This window comes from Lontra canadensis, unplaced genomic scaffold (assembly GCF_010015895.1).
Source record: "Lontra canadensis isolate GAN:19392208 unplaced genomic scaffold, GSC_riverotter_1.0 scaffold1, whole genome shotgun sequence".
NCBI lineage: Eukaryota > Metazoa > Chordata > Mammalia > Carnivora > Mustelidae > Lontra > Lontra canadensis.
The window spans coordinates 118,726,756-118,746,995 of record NW_022630995.1 but is presented as its reverse complement, the minus strand read 5'-3'; the positions used below and the strand labels follow the sequence as shown (position 1 = coordinate 118,746,995).

The 20,240-nt window shown below is 36.7% G+C and overlaps 1 protein-coding gene across 4 annotated transcripts in view; it reads left to right on the top strand.

Moving 5' to 3' along the window:
- Positions 1-20,240, top strand: part of ARHGAP24 (Rho GTPase activating protein 24) — a 432,308-nt gene that overhangs the window by 131,086 nt on the left and 280,982 nt on the right. For 2 of the 4 annotated variants that reach the window (XM_032862347.1, XM_032862355.1), the window contains exon 2: positions 9,482-9,569. In XM_032862347.1, the coding sequence (XP_032718238.1) occupies positions 9,482-9,569 (88 nt within the window). Of the gene's footprint in view, positions 1-9,481; positions 9,570-20,240 lie in introns of those variants that run through there. The other 2 variants (XM_032862374.1, XM_032862393.1) reach the window with 2 other exon arrangements.

Here is a 20,240-nt window from a genome sequence, read left to right as displayed (position 1 = left end):
ATTTCCTTTGACTGCTGTAACAAATTCCCACAAATTTGATGGCTTAAAACAACAGAAATTTATTCTCTCACAGTTCTAACTCAAAAAGTCCGAAATCAAGTTATAGAGGCAGAGCCAGACTTCTTTCAGAGGCTCTAGGAGTGAACTCTTGCAGCTTCTGGTGACTGTTGCCATTTTTTTGGCTTGTGACTGTGTCCTTACAGTCTTTGCCTCTGTTTCCACATTGCCCCCTATGTGATTATCATATCTGCCTATTTTATTTTATTTTAGTATTTATTTGAGAGAGGGGTTGTGGGGAGACAGCAGGGGAAGGTGTTACAGAGGGAGACGCAGTAAGAATTTCAAGCCCACTCCACCCTGAGCAGGGAGTGGGAACTCTAGGCACTGATCAGTCTCATGACCCTGAGATTATGACCTGAGAGGAAACCCAGAGTCTGCTGCTCAACTGACTGCACCATCCAGGCACATCATATGTGCCTCTTTTTTAAGGATATTCGTGATTGGATTTAAGTCCCAACCAGATAATCCAGGATAGTTCTGTCAGGATTCTTAAGGTAATTACATCTAGGAGACCCTTTTTTTTTTTCTGACAAGATTACATTTACAGTTTCTAGGAATTAGTACCTGCTATCTTTGGGTGGCCATTATTCAGAGTACTATATTATATTTAGATATGTTCTTGAACTGTCTTCCACAGTCCTTACTGCAAAGCAGAAATTTAACCTTGAGATTCCAAATGTCCCTCTCCAACCCTGTCTTCTCCTGTCATTTGTCTTTGTTTTAAAAATATGCTTGTTGGAAAGAACCTAGATGTCCATCAACAGACGAATGGATAAAGAAGATGTGGTATATATACACAATGGAATACTATGCAGCCATCAAAAGAAATGAAATCTTGCCATTTGCAACAACGTGGATGGAACTAGAGGGTATCATGCTTAGCGAAATAAGTCAATCAGAGAAAGACAACTATCATATGATCTCCCTGATATGAGGGAGAGGAGATGCAACATGGGGGGTTAATGTGGTAGGAGAAGAGTAAATGAAACAAGTTGGGATTGGGAGGGAGACAAACCATACGTGACTCTTAATCTCACAAAACAAACTGAGGGTTGCTGGGGGGAGGGGGTTTGGGAGAGGCGGGTGGGGTTATGGACATTGGGGAGGGTATGTGCTATGGTGAGTGCAGTGAAGTGTGTAAACGTGGAGATTCACAGACCTGTACCCCTGGGGGAAAAAATATATATATATATGTTTATAAAAAATAAAATTATTAAAAAAAATATGCTTGTATGTTTTCTTGTTATGCAAGTAAAATCTGTTCACTGTTTTAAAATTATTTTAAAAATAGATGAAAGTAAATAAATATAAAAATAATGTGGCCTGAATATGACTGAATAGTCAAAGATAACCACTATTAACATCTCCATTTTTTTCCCTAAGCATTTACATCCTCAGCACATAGTACATACTAAATATATATTTGATGAAAAATCAAGCAAGTGAACTAATACATTGCATTGTAGCTTTGTATCATATAAAGGACGTGGAGCTTGGACTTCAGGGAGGTCAGGCAGCATCTCTGTACCTTATCAGCTGCATGCTATTCAATCTATTTCTGCCTCGATATTCCTGGTGTGAAATGGATAGTTATAATTGTACCACCACAGAGGGTTTTTTGGAAGATTTAGAGAAGAGGGCTGGTACGTAAGTCTCAGTAGATATTAGGTGTAAGATTCAAGATGGGAAAAGGGGATTTTACTCCAAAGGTAATAATCGTTGGGGGATGGATTTTGTGCCAACATTTGAATTTTTTTTTTCTTCCAATTATAATCTTTCAAAAATGGCATGGAACACCATAAGAAAATTAGTGAGCTATTTTGGCTGAACTCTGGATGACCGTCATTTTGGAAAGGGATTCATGTATTTGATAAGCATGAGGATGGTCATTTCTAAGGTCTCTCCCAATTTTGAGAGTCCCATATTCCTAATCTGTTTTCCTCCTGTTTTCAAGGAATTTCTCCATTTTCCAATAAATCAAAAACATGTAGATGAGTAGGAGTGATCTAAATGTAGCTAAACCGGTAATGGCCACGTTTCCAGGGTGAATGGTCAGACAGGAGGACTCCATTGGGGAATAAACTTATGCATTTCTGTTCTGTCTAGAAGGGGTGTTCACATGGGTCCTTGTGTCTGAGAAGAAAGGGTTAAAAGCTTTTAAATGAATTATATCAAAATACATTACATATTTCTCTCCCTCACAATTAATGCATAATTAATTAGCCTCCTAGGATCTGAACATGTGTAATAATATGAAGCAAATGCTGCTTTAAATGAAAATGAACCCAGAATGACAGTGTCTCTAGTGCTAAAGCAGCAGTTCATATAAAGTAGCAACATGAGACATATATAGAGAGAATTTATTTCTATTTATTCTGTAATTAATTATAAAATAGTCTCATGCTATTATGTTTGTCACAGTTAATTTAAATAATGGTTTGGAAATATCACATCTGTTACTGGGAGGAAAAACATACATTCTACAAGGTACCCAGCTTTGTGAATACTGTGCTATATTCTCTATAAGGCAATTTATACCAATGCTTGGGTCAGTGTTCCCCAAAGAGTTTTCATATCAAAATTACTTTGATACTTTTGATTACTACAAAATTTACTCTAAAAACGTATGGATCTGCAAGTCTCCCTTAACTTCCTTCCCAGCAGCATTCCAGGAATTGGTGTAAGTAATTTCAGAGGTTAAATAGGAACTTAATAACTCTTCATGAAACTTCTTCTACCTGCTTTAAATAGCAGTAATTGATGAGAAATAGGAACATAAATTGGGTCACTAATCAAAGATAAAGTCCTTAAAGCAGCTTGTATTCATCTAGTCATTCATTTTTTTTTTGTTCAAATATGTATTAGGAAATTACTATGTCAGGCTCTTTGCCTCCTTGAGCTTCATTTCTTCATCTATAAAATGAGAAATATCTACATCACACAGTCACTGAGCAAATGAATGATACAAATAGTGTACATATTGGTTTAGCAAACTAACAGGTAAGTAATGTGAGCAGTCATCATTATCACTATCATTATGCCGTGCTATTTATTAATATGATTGTTAAATTGAGGTTTGTTAGTTTTGCTTGGTCTAGCCTTACAAATGATAGTAAAAAAAGACTTAAAATTTTTAAATTAGTTTACCCCTCTGTTTACTCACCTAGATGATAATGCCAGCAGATACATATCGAAACTTTACTAGAGCTATCTCATTATTTGGGGATTTACAAAATATGGGCCCAAAATATCATTGAGGCTTCTGGGATATGGAAAGATTTTTTTTTTAATATTAAAAACAGCTAAAAAAAAATAGTATCAGGCGTTCTTCTACAAATTACCCGTATTAGCTCACAGTGACTTTATGAAGTAGGTTCTAATTTCAATCCCAGTCTAAGAATGTAGAAGCTGAGGAAAAGGAGGATAACAGTCTCGCCTGAAGTCATACGGTTAATTGGTGGTGGAGTGAGAATCTGCAACTAAGCAGATTAACTGGAGCGGATTTACCAAACCAGAAACTTCACTGTCATTGGTAGATTGTTATATGGCCAGAATGCTTCTGGGTACAGTTTTTATATCATTTTCTTTTCAACTTTCAATATTCATTGAATGATCCTAAGATCCAAGTGTGCAAAGACCTTGTTGGAATTTCTCAACATTATATCCTTTGTGCCTAGGAGAGGGCCTGTCATATGCCAAGTGTTGTTTAATAAATATTTGTTGAATGACAATGAAATTACTTGCTACAAAGGAGAAAAAAATCAAATCAACTTATGTTACTCTAAAAAAAAACCTGTTGAATAATAGTTATTTCCCCTTGATGTTAATTTTCAACCTGTGTCTAGTTACATTAAAAATACATACATTTTGTCAAGTTGAGACTTTGCCTAGTCCCTTGTGATGTGCCTGATCATTGTTAGTGCTGGAAAGAAATTCTCATTATTGTGTTCATAGAAACTAACAAAGGTGCTGCACATGCATGCATTTTTTTTCAATCTAAATTCTAGACAATGAGATTACTACGCTTATTTTCAACATCATCTTGCTTTTACCCCAGTATCTTGTGGTTTTGGCTGAGTGCTTTGATAATAACCAGAGATGAGCTTCTTTTCTAATAGCAATTCAGGCTGAAAATGAGACCCTATTATCATTCTGAATTATGTTTCTTTTGCTGACTCTCAGCTCTCAAACTATGAAAGATTTTGTTTTACATGTTATCTCATTTTGAAATTTTCCAAGGTTCTTTAGGAAAAGATATTTCCTGTAATGGATAAAAATAAGCATAATTCCACTCTGAATATGCTGATTAGTTGTTGACATGTAATTATTGCCATATGTACTGAACTTCCATCGAAAAGCTTACGTCTCCTTCTTATATTTGAGCCTCTTCTCCATGGTCCTCCAAAATTTCCAGTGAAGCATGTTGAACATCATGAGGTAATAAGCCATTTCTTAGAAAACTCAGAGCTCTTGCATCGATTTTGTCACTTAAGATCCCAGCAAGAAATGATGGCTCCACTTTAAAAGGGATAATTGTAGGCTGTATGATAAAGAAGCCATTTATAAAGTGTTGGAAGGGTTCATAGAAACCCACAGATAGGGAAAACATCCTGGGACTGTTAGCTCCACTGGAACCAGGAGAAGCCTGCAGATTTAGGAGATGTGGACTGAGGTATCCAATGCAAGCAGGACCAGATTCCTGGCTAGCATAGAGGAGGGCAGTTCAATAAACACCTCAGCCCATCTCTCTTGTGGCCTTCTCATTTTCCACTATGACATCTCAAAACCAATCTGAAGTCAGAGTCAAGAGAGCCTGATTTATGAAATTCATAGAGATTAGTCTCCTGAGGTACAGAATAGAGTGATGGGTGGAAAGAAGAAGGGAGGAGGGGCAAACAGACAGCATCCAGCCAACTACAATTGAACAGAAAATTAAAGAATATTACGCAGTTCTGGCTCAAGCACATGGGCTTATTGGAGCTTAATTCTTCTTTATTCCCCATTTCAAATAAGAGGCACCACCTTTCTTCTAGATATACAAAAGAGAAAAACTGAAATCATCTTCAACTCTTCCTTCTTCATGACCTATCGTTAAAACTCCGTCCAGGTACCTTTATATTTCCCAAAACTTCTATCTCCAGTAATGCATCTTTGGGGCAAATTCATGCCATTTCTGCTGCCAACACCTTTTTGTAAATCTTGATGTTGCCATCTCTGACAAATTAATTGCTTCACAATGACAAACTTCTAAGAGGCTGGTATTCCCAAATCTCCATCTGCTTTTCTCCAGAGCCTGCTTGGTTTCTCAGTTGTCACAGACGTCAAGTGCCCCATCCTCTATCCCGGTTTAGACCTTCCACAGAGTGTCCTCAGCATCGCCAACAGTCTTTACTTCCTAATTGTGCCTCCATTTGAAAAGTCTCTTATTCTAATGTGGCCTAAGCATATGGCCCTAATTATTGCTTTTGATGATGTGATTTCCTCCATTTTGGAATATTACCCTGACCTCACTAAATCTTAAAATCTAATCTAATCTTTAAAAACCATTTTTTTTCATATTACCTTTCTTAACTAATCAGATTGTTCTAATGATGCTCTCTTCTTAAACTTTATTATATCTGTCTGCTTTTCTACATATGTGTAGGCACTTCTTTTATAGTTGTGTATTATCTTATTATATCGAGAGTAAAGAGTTTCTTTCTTTCACACACTTCACATCATCTGAAATAGTTTTAGAAAAAATATCTGATATATTGTAGTGTCCCAATAAACTATTCTCAGTCAGATTGGGCACTTTTATTTTACTTGCTCATTAATTATTTATTTGTTTGCTTAGCTAATTTAGAGCAGCTCTGGAAAGAATTAACCAAACCCATATAAACAGTGCTTACTTTTTTTTTTTATTGCGTACTTTTTGACTACTGAGTTCTCTCTCGGGGATTTGTCCTACAGAATGAGTTAGGGGGGAGCTCATAGATTTAGCTTCATGGATGTTCATGAAAATGTTCTTTATAATAACACTTACAAAAACCATAAATTCTTTACAAGAGGATGTGAAAGTATGAATATTCAAACAAACAACTAAAACTACTATTTAGTTTTAAAAAATGATGTCTATTATTAAAATGGCATGATAACTACATGATTTTTAAGTTTGGAAGCAGGTAATAAGTTAGGCTTTACTTTGATTATTTTTATGTAGAAGTCATTGTAGACGTTAATACATGTACATAAATATATACAGATGTGGCTAATATTAATTATCTATGGCAGTGTGTAAATTACAGGTTTTTAAAAATTGATTTGCATTTTCTAACAATATAAAATTACAGAATACGTTGAAAATAACTATCACAATTAAGACTCTTCTCTCAGTTATAGACTTTATGGTTTCTATACAAGGTAATCAAGTTAGCTGTTTCGATTAAATAACTTTATTTTACTTACAGAATGACTGAAAGAATTAACCAGAGCAAATGTTTGTCAGTTACAACATATCCTGCCCTAACCACTGTTTACTGATGTTTAAACTATTTTGCTGACATCACAATTTATTTGGAAGACAGCCAAAATATAAAATCAGTGAGATGTCAAATTTGAAAATGAAAATAAAAATTTCAGCCAGAAGTAGCTATTCCATATGTATGAAAAAGGCAACAAAGGATAGCACTACTTTGTCTTTTAATGACCAAGTGAGGTGGTTTGGGATTTCATGAAGGAGAATTGCCCTTGCAGGAGAATTATTTGTGCAGGAGAGTGGCTTGAATCCAACTTATGCTATATATGTACTGCTTAAGATCCTAAGTAGGACCTGAAGACACAGAATTAAACAGGAACCATACATACCCACATACAAGTATATAAGCATACATGCATACATAAATGAATATCGTATCTGTCTAGAAGGTGGGATGCTATGTTCTAACACTCAGCTAAATCACAAATTTAATGACTTCACAAAATCTTTTCAGTAAGTAAAATAAACTCTTAATTGAAGCAACTGATTTTATCATTTTATATGGAAACCATATAGATTCAACCTAGAAATAAAAAAGATCTTAATTAAGATGAATATTTTCAAAATATTTAGTAATTTTTTTAAAAAAATATTGAAAAGTACCAGAAAACAAAATGGGATCCATAGGCCAGAGACACTAGATATGATAAGTAGGAAAATCTACTTCCTAGAGGAGGAAAACAAAGCAGTACCTCCACGATTTCATCTTGGGAGTGGGAAGGGAGAGGGATATGTCTAACCTATAATTCATTGGGTTTTAGTTAGGGAGTGTTATGCTTTATCACTTTAAGTCTAGACGTGGATGGAGTTAATGACTATAATTTTCTGTGCCAAACCAGGTAGGATGAAAACTGAATACGATATTACTTGAGCTAAATATTGCTTCAAAATGGCAAAACTGGAGGATATAATATGGTTCGCAATAATACAGGCTTTTATATCCAGCATGCTTGGTTTTGAATTTTGGCTTTACTGCACTCAGAGTACTTATTCACTTATTATTCACTCAACAATTTTTTAGCATTAACCTTATGGCAGGCAAAATACTAGGCATTGGTGGTAAGTTAGGGAGCAAAACACATATTATCCTTGCTCCCTTACAGTTTAATGATGGAGATAGACTTTAATCAAATAATTTTACTAATAACATAATTGCATACAATGGTAAATCAATGCAGGAAAATTTTCTGGAAGCTATGCAAGTATATTTTGGATATTCAATCAGTGGTTATAAAATAATCCAGGAAAGAATGTAGTCCTAAAATAGATGGTAGTATGATACTATTTACAGAATTTATGATACTATTTATTTACTTACCAGCTTGATTATAGAAAGTCATAGAAAACACCAAAAGCAAAGAATAGAAAAATGGGCTTATAGATCATCCAGAAGTTTATCCTAGGACAAATGAAAGGCACTGAAGATTTTTAGGCAAGAAAATTGCAAGGTGAAATTTCTGTTTCTAAAGCTACTTGGACTGCATTAAGGAAAAAAGTGGATTGAAAGATTTTTGAGTATTACGGGGAATTCAGTGAATTTGAAACACACCAGACCACAGGGTGCCTGGGTGACTTGATTAAGCATTTGCCTTCGGCTGAGGTTCTTCTCCCTCTGCCACCCACTTGTGGTCTCTCTCCCCCCAACCTCAAATAAATAAAATCTTAAAATATACACACACACACACACACACACCGTATACCAGACTGCAGACAATAAGCACTTGAACTAGGGAATAGTGGTAGTAGTGATATACTAGAAATGATGACTTCTACATTTTTGGCTTTTGCAACTGATTGGAAGAAGATGCCAGTCACAAAGCTAGGGAATACATAAACAGGATAAAAAATAATTGCATTTAAATTGACTAAATTTAGTTTAAGGTGCTTTTGAGATATCCAGATGGAAATTCAAATGAGTTCTTGGACATAAAGTTCTGAAGCTCAGAGAGCACTGAGTTAGAAAGAGTAATCTGATGTTCATTGGTTTATAGTTGATTATCGAAGTCATAGGCATGAATGAGACAGCTCCAAGAGAGAACAGAGTCAGAAGAGAGGGAATCACTGGATACATCTTTGAAACACTTTATTATCTAAAAGACACTTGGAACCAGCAAAAGAGACTCAACAGAAAACTAAGAGAAAAACCTAGTTAAAACTAAGAAACCAAGGAAAGAAGGTGCTTCAAGAAAGAGTGGTTCCTGGGAAGTCATAATTTATGTCAAGCATACAGCTTGTGAGAATCATGTAATTAGAATTGTGGGTGCACAAACCAGGCTACAGTGGAAACATGTAAGGAAATAGATTCAATGTAGGCAACTCTTTACTAGGCAAGGGAAAAAAAAAGGTGATAGCTGGAGGGGGAGTCAAAGTAATGTTTTTCAATAGGATAGAATTTTAAGTATGTCTCAGTACTAATGAAAATAATACATTAAAGAGAAATCTAACAGAAAAGAGAAGGAATAATCAAGAGAAGGCTCTGATAACATTGGCTAAGTTATTTATATCTCTGCCTTGGTTTTCACAGCTGTAAAATGGAGAAAATAATACCTACCTTATAAGACTATTCTAACAGTTAAATAATATGATGGTTGGTAGAATGCTCAGTAAAAAATTTGGCACACAGAATGCATTTAATAAATCAGTGCTTAAAATGAACTCAGCACCTAATACAGTGTCTTATACACATTAGCTGGCCAACAAAGACTTATTAAAAGTTGAAGGAATATGATTCTATTACATGAATTTTGAATGGTTGGGACTGTAAATGAGTTTGATGCATATTCCTATATGCTGGATTACAGATACACCTTGGATATTCACTGATGATGATGATGATGATGATGATGATGATATTCAATGTTTGCTTTCTGATGATGTTGATGTTTTGGGCCTTTGTGTTCACAGGGTACTATTTTTCTGCCTGGAAATAAAGTTCTTGAGCATCCCTGCAATGAGGAGAGCCCAGGAAAATTCCTTTTTGAAGTAGTTCCAGGTAAGATAGTTCTCTGGTTTGATTAAGTTACTGCCATTCCATGTTGGTAAAAGTGAAGACACACAACTTTTATTCTTCTTGAGTTGCGGCTAAGAGCATTAGTTTGACAAGGCAAGTGTCCAATTTGGTTAGTATTTACGTGGGTAATCATTTCAGGTTTGTACTACAAATGATTGTGTGTGCATACACACACACATGGCCCCATGACTATTGGATATCCATTTGTCCATGAGACTCCAGAGCTGACCAACAGTCATGACACAATGTTTATAAAGAACTATTGGAGACAAAATTAGTTTTACAGTGCTCCTGTGATAGGAAATTTGGCAAGGTGTTCCAGGTGGAATGTGTCGCCCAGCTGATTCACCGTCATATTTCTTCACACTTTGCATCTTAACAGAACCTTTGCTCTAAAAATAAAACAAAAATCCTCTTTCAGTGACTGACCAAGCACTGAAGTTTTGTACCTTAGCTTTGCTCCCAACCAACCACTTCCACATGTTTGGCTTCTAGCATTGAGAATGTCTGTGCCAAGCCATGAGATCCTGCAGTTAAATTTCTTCAACATCTGTTCATTTTTTTCTAGTCATCTTCATCCTTCTCTCTCAGAGTACCTGATCTCCACTTAAATGTTTGACTCACTCAACAACAATTTTTTTCAAGGTCATGATCTCCTTCTTTGATCAGTTTGTTAGCCCTTCCTTAATCCTTGATGTAAGAAAAAGGGTTAGGAACGTGGTTTTTATGGCATTGGCTCTGGCTAACCCAGTTCATGTGATACTGACACTTTAATCACAGTCTAGGGTGTGCGTGAATTTATTTGGATGACTAATATGTAATGCTTATCAATAATGCTGGCACAAAGGCAGCCAATAAAACATTTTTCCCTGGATATATAAATGCTGGGAATCTGAAATGTGGAAGCCTATTTTCCCCCTCACTGGAAACAGCTGTAGCACTGAGTTCATCTGGCTCATGATGGAATCCATGACTACACGTTAATTAATGCAGCTGAAGTGCAGAAAGGTTAGTCAGATGCATTGTGTTATTTGTTTTCCCCCAGGGAGAGCACATTGTAAGAAACCTGAATCCTGTTTGCCCCATTAAAATAGTTTTATACTTACTTTTTAGTGGAATACACTGTATGGAACCAAATTCCAGATGTTGCAAAGTCTTTGAAGTATCACTAGAGGAAATTTCTTTCCCTTTTTATTTGCAACATTAGTGCCTGTTGGCTTTTAAGGGAACATGGTATTAAGGTCTGATTTTTCCATTTCATCTACTACACGTGTAGAGATTCATCTTTTGGTAGAGGTGTTTTGATATAACACAAACGGATATTATCAAGATTGTTCTAGAGACGACTGTGTCTTCAAGCCTGGGAAGTATCAAAATTTCCCCTCTAAACCAGAGAGGGAGACAAAGCATAAGAGACTATTAATCTCAGGAAACAAACTGAGGGTCTTGGAGAGGAGGGGTGTGGGAGGGACGAAGGGGGCTGGGTGATAGATATTGGGGATGTTATGTGCCGTGGTGAGTGCTGTGAATTGTGTGAAACTGATGAATCACAGACCTGTACCTCTGAAACAAATAATATACTATATGTTAATTAAAAAAAAAAAAACTTCCCCTCTAAGAATGTTGTCCTAGGTCATGTGCCTCACGTGCAGGGCATATGACATAATGGCTTTTGATGAGTAAAGCCTAAGAAGTTTCGGGCTGCATGAAGTGAAATCTGAAGGTTGTCCCTTCAAAAAAAAAAAAAAATTTTTTTTCTTCAAAGAAATTTGGGTTTGCTGCAGTCATCATGGAAATAAATGTATCATGCCCATAGCTCATTTGAAAAGATGCTTCCTGAATCACTAATACAATATACAGTAGCTTCTAAATTAGGTTTTATAATTCTGAGTTATCTTAAGGAGTGACAAGAGAATTGTGCCAAATGCTTCTTTAAAGAGGGATTTGGCAAAACACTATGGCCGCCTTGAGAATCCAGTGTTTGCGCCATTATTTGTGGTCATCGGGGCTCTATTGTGCTCACCTCACATTAAGATGGAATCTCCAGACAGATGCTCCTGTACTTGTATGAAAATGTGGGGATCTGGATCACATGATTTTTTAACCAATTTTTGCAAATTAGGATTACTAACTACACTTGATTTCTCTTTGCAAATGAGAATGGTACGATAATGTTTTCTAATTATTCCAAGTGCGTGATAGTTTGACACAGGGAATCTGGAAAGTTGCAAGAGTGTTTTCATTTTTCAGAAAGGGTGGGAAACAGGCAGGACTGCAGCAATGTGGTCGGTGCTTTGGACAGAACCTTCCTCAGTCCTGCCTGGCAGCAGAGTCTTAGAGCATGTATAGATTCTCTACTGGCTTTCTCTGTGGAATTCTCTCAATCACCACTTTTGAAAATCCATCCTGCAAATGATGTTTACAGATCCAACATGATTCTACCTTTATGTACAAATACCTCAAGCCCAGCTACCCAAGGTATATCAATGGATGGGATTAAATCTTTTAATCCCACATGCCTGTAATTATTTCCAACAAAACTAACAAAAGCCTCCCAAAAGCTCTTTGCCAAATATTCTCGTACCATATATATGCACACACATTTGTGAATGTGTGTATGTGTATATATATTTATACAGTTTATCAGTGTATGTGCTATATATCTTTATAATTCCTTGTACTATAAGATATTATACTACATAATTCTTTATAACTTATATATATATATCAATATATGCTATGTACATAGCAGTTTTTGTTTTGTCATTTTTGTTTTGCTTAAATCTAAAATGTCCTCTGAAATTAAGTAATAGTCATGTGTAAATAATACAAAAATATTTTTCAATAGAATTGAAAGTCTCAGATCTTTGTGTATTACTTAAATTTGTATATTACATTTCTAGGCAGGTTTTCAATTTTTGTAAAAAAAATCTATCTAATAACAGATCTACCATAATTTAGGGTTAATTTCTTTTAAACCTGCTATTATCCCATGAAATGAATTGTCTCTAAATAATGCCATGATTTATAGCATTTCACTCCAGTTTTTTCCTGTTTGTCCACTCGTTATTCAAAACAGAGATGTTCGCCAAATTGGCAAATTTGAAGATTTTGCCGTCAGGCATGCCAAATTTTAGACTTGAGTGAACTTTTATGGCCAAGTGCTAAGCTTTTGGGAAATGTGGTTGAGAAAGGAATGTTGGCAGAATTTAATGTATAGTACTTGAAGTAAGAAAACGCAGTCAGTCTCTTTGCTTCTCAAAATGTGTTCTGGGAAAATTTTCCTTATGTTGCTTAAAAAAAATAAACAGTAATTAATGGATGATGATGTCTTAACTTTCTTTGAAGAATAGTCTGTCAGAGGGAGAAGAAGACATAGTGATTCAGAGACACAGTCAGGCAAAAGGAGACAAGGATGTGTGTGCGCCGTAAGAGTCACAAGCCACCTCTTTCTTTTCATCATAGTGTCTCTAACACCTGGTACAGTATAAGGCAAGGTGCTGAATAAATACTTCTTGAAGTGTGTATATTTACCAGATTTACAGAGGACTCGCAATCCTATGAAATGGTTTTATTGTTGGTGATAGCTACTCCTAACTTGGCCATGTTGAACTCTTGCTTCCTGCTGTATAAGATCTTACCATCCCCTGGTGCAGCAATGACCTCAGCTCTAGTGACTGAAGTGGAAGGAAATTCCTCCCATTCTCAGTCTTATTTCTCTGCCTTCCTTTCTGATAATGCCACCAAGAGAAAGAAGGAAGAAGGTACCAGTGTACCTACACAGGGGTTAGCCCCTCAACACTGACTGGTTATGATACCCCTTTTCCAGAAGTTGACTTGTTCCTAGAGTACCTTTGTAGATTATTCAGAAGCCCTAGAATGGGAAATCTGCTTCACATGGTAGAATTTTCCACCTTAGGCATGGTCCTGTTAGATGGGATACCATCAGAAGGGCCCAAGGCCAGCTGCTTTCTTCATGCGTATCAGCTACCCGGAAACTCATGTATGCTGGTCTGCCAAGGAGGGATAATGTGGGCTCTTTCACTATTGCTGTCTCCCTTAATGCTGTCAGCTTGCCCCTTTTTCCATGAAGCATGAGCTTCAGACCCCGCATTTTGAATGGCTTGCCAAGCTTCATGTGAGAAGGTGTGAGTGACAGTTCTAACACACTTCAGAATTTACCAGAAACTATCCGGTGCTTTCTCGGTTTGTTCTGATGGCTGAGAAAATTTATTTTCCTCCCTTTCAAAAACTAGAGTTTATCTTGAAAACCATTCTCCGAGAGGCACTTTCCCTATCCTAACCTTCCTGTTGTCGTAGTCAGGGGCAGGAAAATGGGGTTTGGGTTTCTTCTTGGAAATGCATTCTCTGTAAGCCTTGTGGGGATGTGGTTAGGTACAACTTCCATTGTGGTTTTCAACTTAGAATGGGGTTTTTTAGCAGTTTTTTCTTCAGATTTTGATCCTAACAGCAATTTCAGAATAATGGAAAGACAACTTTTTATCTATATTTATCTGTGCTCTTAGATTGGATTTTGGAAAAACACACTCTGATGGAGAGTGATGGAGACTGATGTAAAAGGTATATTGGGGATTGAAAAGATATATGCATTCCTATATTTACTGCAGCATTATTTACAATAGCCAGGATGTGGAAGCAACCCCAATGTCAGTATATGTGAGTGTGTGTGTGTGTGTGTGTGTACTAGTGTGTATATATATATAGACTAGTGTGTGTGCGTGTATATATACATACACTAGTATATATAAACTATATACTATAAAATATATAGTGGCCATAAAAAGAATGAAATTGTCATTTGCAATGACAAGGTTGGATCTAGAGTGTATAAAGCTAAATGAAACAAGTCAGAGAAAGGCAAATACCATAAGATTCCGTATGATATGTGGAATTTGAGAAACCAAACAAATAAAGAAATAAAAGAAATAAAAAACAAAATAAAAATACTCTTAAATAGAGAATAAAGTGGTTGTCAGAGGGAAGGTAGGTGGAGGAATGAAACAGGTGAAGGGGGTTAAGAATACATTTATCCTGATGAGCACTGAGTCATGTATAAAATTGTTGAATCGTTACATACTTGAAACTAATGTAACAGTGTATGTTAACTATACTAGAGATAGTAGATAGGTAGATAGATAGATAGATGGATGGATAGATTTTTTTTTTAAACCATGTATTGGGGAATGCTCTCTGGAGATGTTTCATCTGTGACAAACAAGGAAAGCAACATCAGGCCGAGAGAGTAGCTGGCCCACAACACCATTGCAAATGAGCTCTCTGCTGATGCTGCACGGAGCTCCAGAGCTGGGATGCCGCTCAGAACGGCTGTAAACTGAGGAGCCAGACCTTGTTTCTTGGCAGCAGCTGGTCTAGTTGGTGATGGGGGGTGGTGGGAGACAGATAAACTCAGGTGAAGCAGCTTCTTGGTGCAGTGGAGAGGAATTTCCATGAAATCTTTTGTGAGTCATCAGCTGCCACCAGCTTCTGGGATCTAAACAGAGCAGCACCGTATCCATTATAGTAGCTGTAGTTTCATGTGTACCAGTTTTCTGGATCCCGGCAATGTCCGCGGTTCTGCACCTGTATCATTTAACTTGATCCTTATCACAGCTCCAGGAGGACAGCTCCATTATCTCCATTTCCAGATAAAGAAACTGAAGCACAATGAAGTAATTTGACAAAGATCCAATAGCTAACACTACCAGTGAATGCATATGTGTGTGTGTGTGTGTGTGTGTGTGTGTGTGTGTATGTGGGCGAGACTGATTTACCTTTACAAAAGTAAAGTTCCAGAAAATCAAAATGAAGTTCTATATATTCTGGCTTTAAAATATGAGATATTAGAGGCTGGAGCCTGATTTCTGAAGTTCGAGCATGCAAATTTTTTATTATTAATGGAAATAGATATATTTATATTAAGAGTTTTGGCACTTGAAGTGAGAGTGGGCATTTTCATTTATTTTCAATTATTTATATGGCTAAGCCCATCATAAAAACAGGACTAGAGAAAGGTCTAAATTAATTAATTAATTAATTAATTAATCATTAAAATAAATTACTGGGTAATTTAGAAGCCTATCATAAAAACAGGACTAGAGAAAGGTGCCCACTTACAGTTCTTTCGAATGTATGTTCTGAGGTCATAACTACACTGTCATGCAAAACTGGGGAGAAAAGCTGCCTTGCCTGTAGTTGCCTTAATTATATGTGAATAACTGTACCAAAGAAGGATTATGCATGTGTAATTTTTTTCCTACGGAAAACTGCTGCACACTGGGGCTGAGCATTCTTCATTATGGAACTCACTTTGCTAAAATTGTCTTAGCTTCTTCACAAACTCCCTCCGCATGCTGGCCAAATTTTCCTTCACTGTCTAGCCACCAGCAAGCACGCTTAATAATACTCATATGTTGGGAAGTGGTACACCGATCTGCAAGAGGTATTATCCAGGGGAAGACTCATTATGATTGTCAAGGGCAATTACCAATATTCCAGACTCTCAAAGCTCCATCTCGGCCCAATGCCCCAAATCAGTAATAACTAGAACTGGGAGGTTTTATCTTCTTCCCTCCTCCAGGGAAAGAAAAGAGGTAAACACAGAAAAAAAGGGGATGAGAGATGAAGGGACAGCTGTGGAAGTGAAAAAAAAAAAAAAAAAGAGAGAGAGAGAGAGAGAGAGAGAGAGAAATTTTGAAGGGTAATCCAAAGTGATTTTCATATGCCTGGAAATGAAATTAAGCCCTTTAGAAAAGGAGAAGGTGTCATCTATCCTGCCATTAGCTGGGACTACACTAATTATTTCCAGTACCCTCTGACAATTGCATATCACTTCTTTGAATTTCAGGATTTGTATGAGTGAAAAGTGAGGGAGCGTGGGTACTTAGACAATTCAGTAACTGCATTTTGCATCTTTTTGTCAGAAAAATGTAAAGACCTACCAAACTGCAAACAATTTGGCGGGGGGTGGGAGGTATTCAAAGATTCCCTGAAACCCAACTGTGGACTCTAAATTAAAATCCATAGCTTAAATGTGGTGTTCAGAGACTTTATTAATTTTTATTTATCTATCAATGTATTTATATTTTTCTCCATATTTAGCTATTTATTTCTATGTTCCTATGCATCGATTTCATCTATATACATTCATGCATATATATGACAAAACTTTTTACTATTATTTGTAACCACATGGTATATAGTTAAACAGTTTTTACTTTTATCTCCCTGACCTAGTTGTTTTTTTTCTTCTGGTTCCATGATTCTGTAACTCTCCAGGATCTATTTTATGCATTTACAAAAGAACTCTTCCAAAATACAACATTTCATGGGTCTGGAGACTGTATAATTTTTAATTTACCAAAACTTGAACCTGTTTAGATGGTCAGTGCCGCCACACTCTAGAATAAGCCATATGAGAAGTAAACTATGCTGAGAGATAGTCCTGGGTGTCTCTGAGAAAGAAAAAAGCTTGGCCAGTTTTTGAGTTTTGAGATAATTATTTGACACAGCAGTAATGATAGTTTATCTGTCTGTATTACTATGTCTGTATTTGCAATTCTTCCTAGAATGAATAAAGTCATCGGTTGTATTAATTTGCTGCCATTAAAAAATGTAAGCCAGTATTTGGTGTCTATTTTGTGTGAAAATGTGGAGATATTTTAATAGTACTTTAGCATAAAAGGCATAAAAGTTGGTCACTTTCTTGATCATTAGTTAAATATGCTGCTAAGGCATTTAATTTTATGACATTATCTTTATCCTAACACTTTTTTCCCCTTTTGTGTTAGTACTGTAAGTTAAAATTCATGCAATTATATTTGTTACCCAAAGGCAACTAGAACACACTCTCTCTCTCTCTCTCTTTTTTTTTTTCCTGTCTGCCAAAGTCTGTAGGCAGTCTTGAAGCTTGTATTATTTTTTTCTTAGCTAATGTGTGGAAATCATTTAAAGAATGTGAGTAGGAGTTGTTTATGGTATGAAAACATAATTCTATATACACAAGTAATTCTGAACATGAATTAAATAAATGGATTGAAAATCAGCATGTTTTTGCTACTATGTATTCTTTTATTTAAAAAAAGTGGGATTTTTTTCTTCAAAATTCCCATCCTACTTAAAATGCCTTAAAATATACATTTGAAAGAGGCTATTAAAATGATACAAAAGGCATTTTAAAATGTGTGTAATCCCTTGAAATGCTGGTCACTGCCATGTCAACCAGAAGGCGTTTGGGGCATTTGTGAACCAATTTGGGGTATGATCTGATGATCGCACTTATGAAGAGTGTCTACTGAGGAGCGTTCTTTCACAGTGTCGGTAGACACGTTCATCCATTCCCATTTAATTCTAGTATCCATTCTGTATGCCATATCAGGGGCCAGCAAACGTTTTCTGGAAAGGAGCAAAGGATAAATATTTTTAGGTTTCTGCAGGCCATGTAGTCTCGGTTATAACTCAACTCTGTCATTATAGCGTAAACAAATAGGTCTTGACTGCATTTCAACAAAACTTTATTAATGGACACCCAAATTTGGCACTCTATATAATTCTCAAATATCAAGAAAGCATATTTTTTCTTTTTATTTTTTCCAACCACTTAACGTAAAAAATAGATAGTTGGCCAGATTTGGTCTGCGGGCTGGAGCTTATGGACCCCTGTAGCTAGATAAGAAAAGCAAACCTATGAAAAGGAGGCTGAAGATACAAATATAAATCACTAATCCCCACTGGTGCTGCCAGGGCCAGAATTAGAACTCTGAGACAGCCTGTCTCCCCAGGCCGTAGCATCACCCACAGCCTCAAAATCATGATTCAGGAGCTGTTTGCCAATAGTTTTATTTAGAAGCTTCATTTTTTAGTAATACCTTTTTTTTTTCCCCTAATCATGATGAATCTAAAAAATTTTAGTGACCAAAGCAAAATTCTCTAGGTAAACCCTAACTTAGCTCATTTAGAACTCCAGATTCTGCCCAGAGCTGAACTCTGTTATGTGACTTTTTAAGAAATGAATACCATTAATAAGAGATTGGGTGTGCCTGGCATGAAAAAAAAAAATCACCATTATTATTATTATTTTTTTTAGTCTATACAAGTTCAGGGAGTCATTAAGTATTCTGGGAAACATCCCTTGCAGGATTAAATAAGCTCAAAGTATCTTCTAAACTCACCATTGTATAATATACGCTAGCATCTCAAAAATTTAAGTATCTAACAGAGCATGACACTACTTTGTTTATGGGGGGAACTAATGAGCTTGTTTTCTCAGAGGGGTAGTTTATTTCTTTTACCACTCATTAACATCTCTCTACCCCTAACCACCAGGTTTCTTTAACACCAGCCATGAGAAACACTGCTATCATATTTACAGCTAAAGTTGACTTAAGTAGGTGTCTGACCCTATTAATGCATGCCAGGCTCTATATACAAGGTCTCATTTAAGATGTGACCATGCTTGTGATTGATGCCATTCCCCTCCCTGGTGAGCAGTGGTACACATTCACGTTTCTAATAAATGCTCAAGCCGGACTTCACACCCATCTGAGCCCAGCAAACCACCCCATGCTACAGTTTTCTTATACGAAGAACAGTAAGAATATGGATAGATTTCTTGTCTAGATCCCGTGGAGGCCAAGTCTAAGAATTAAGAGAAACAAAGAGGACAAGTGAAGAAAGGAGATGAAAGGTTTAAAAGCTAGTGTATTCTGAATTCCCTTCCACTGACCTGGGGACTCACATTTCTTATATTGCCTGTATGCTGTTTCTTCCCCATTAGAGTTGAAGCTCTTGAATTCTATCCCTAGTGCCTAGCAGAGTGCCTGGCATAGAGTATAGGCTCAACGTGTGTCTGTTGAATTAATGAATAAACTAGGCTTCTTTTTTATTATCTATGGAATGATTGCACTGGATTAATCAAAATTTTAAAAGCCCTGCTGTGGTGAATTATTGAACTTGATCAGTGCTTTCTCTCTACACTGAAGGAGACTGGAGACCAGAGAAGTTCATGAATTCCACAGACTGTACTCTTTCAAAAAGCAGTCTGCCTTGCCTCATCCTTGCATCCTTCATTAGCACTAAAACCAAGAGTGTCTTTCCGTACCCCAGTGGCAGCAGTAGTTTCTTAACGAGTTATTTGCTGGCACAAATGTGATTTTCCTCCCTCGTGTTTCTTTGTGGCATTGTTTTAGTTATGCCTTCGCAGGCTGTGTGTGTTTACCTGCCTTTTTATCCAATAACTGAAAAGGGCTTTGCAGTCAGGTCATGCTAAGGAAATAGTGAAGTGCTAAACAAGTGTCAGTGGCTGTTAGGAAAATAGAGCTTCTACGGGGTGGCTTCCTCTCTGTGATAGGGGCCCTTCGAGTGTTTCTGAGGGAGTGCGTGGCCAGTGGACAGGACAAACGATACGTTAGAAATGATACGGGAATGAGAAAGTGAAATCATACTTCTCAGGAAAAGAAATGTAGCAGAAGGAAAACAAATGTGCATCAGAACAGGGACGGATAATTAGGGGTGGGAAGGAAGCTTGTAGCGAGGATAACACTGGCGTATCGCTGTGACCTGTGCCAACGCTCAGAGAACCAGGGAAGGCATTTTGATATTTCTTTTCCTTTCCCTTCCTCTCCTCTCCTCCCCCCT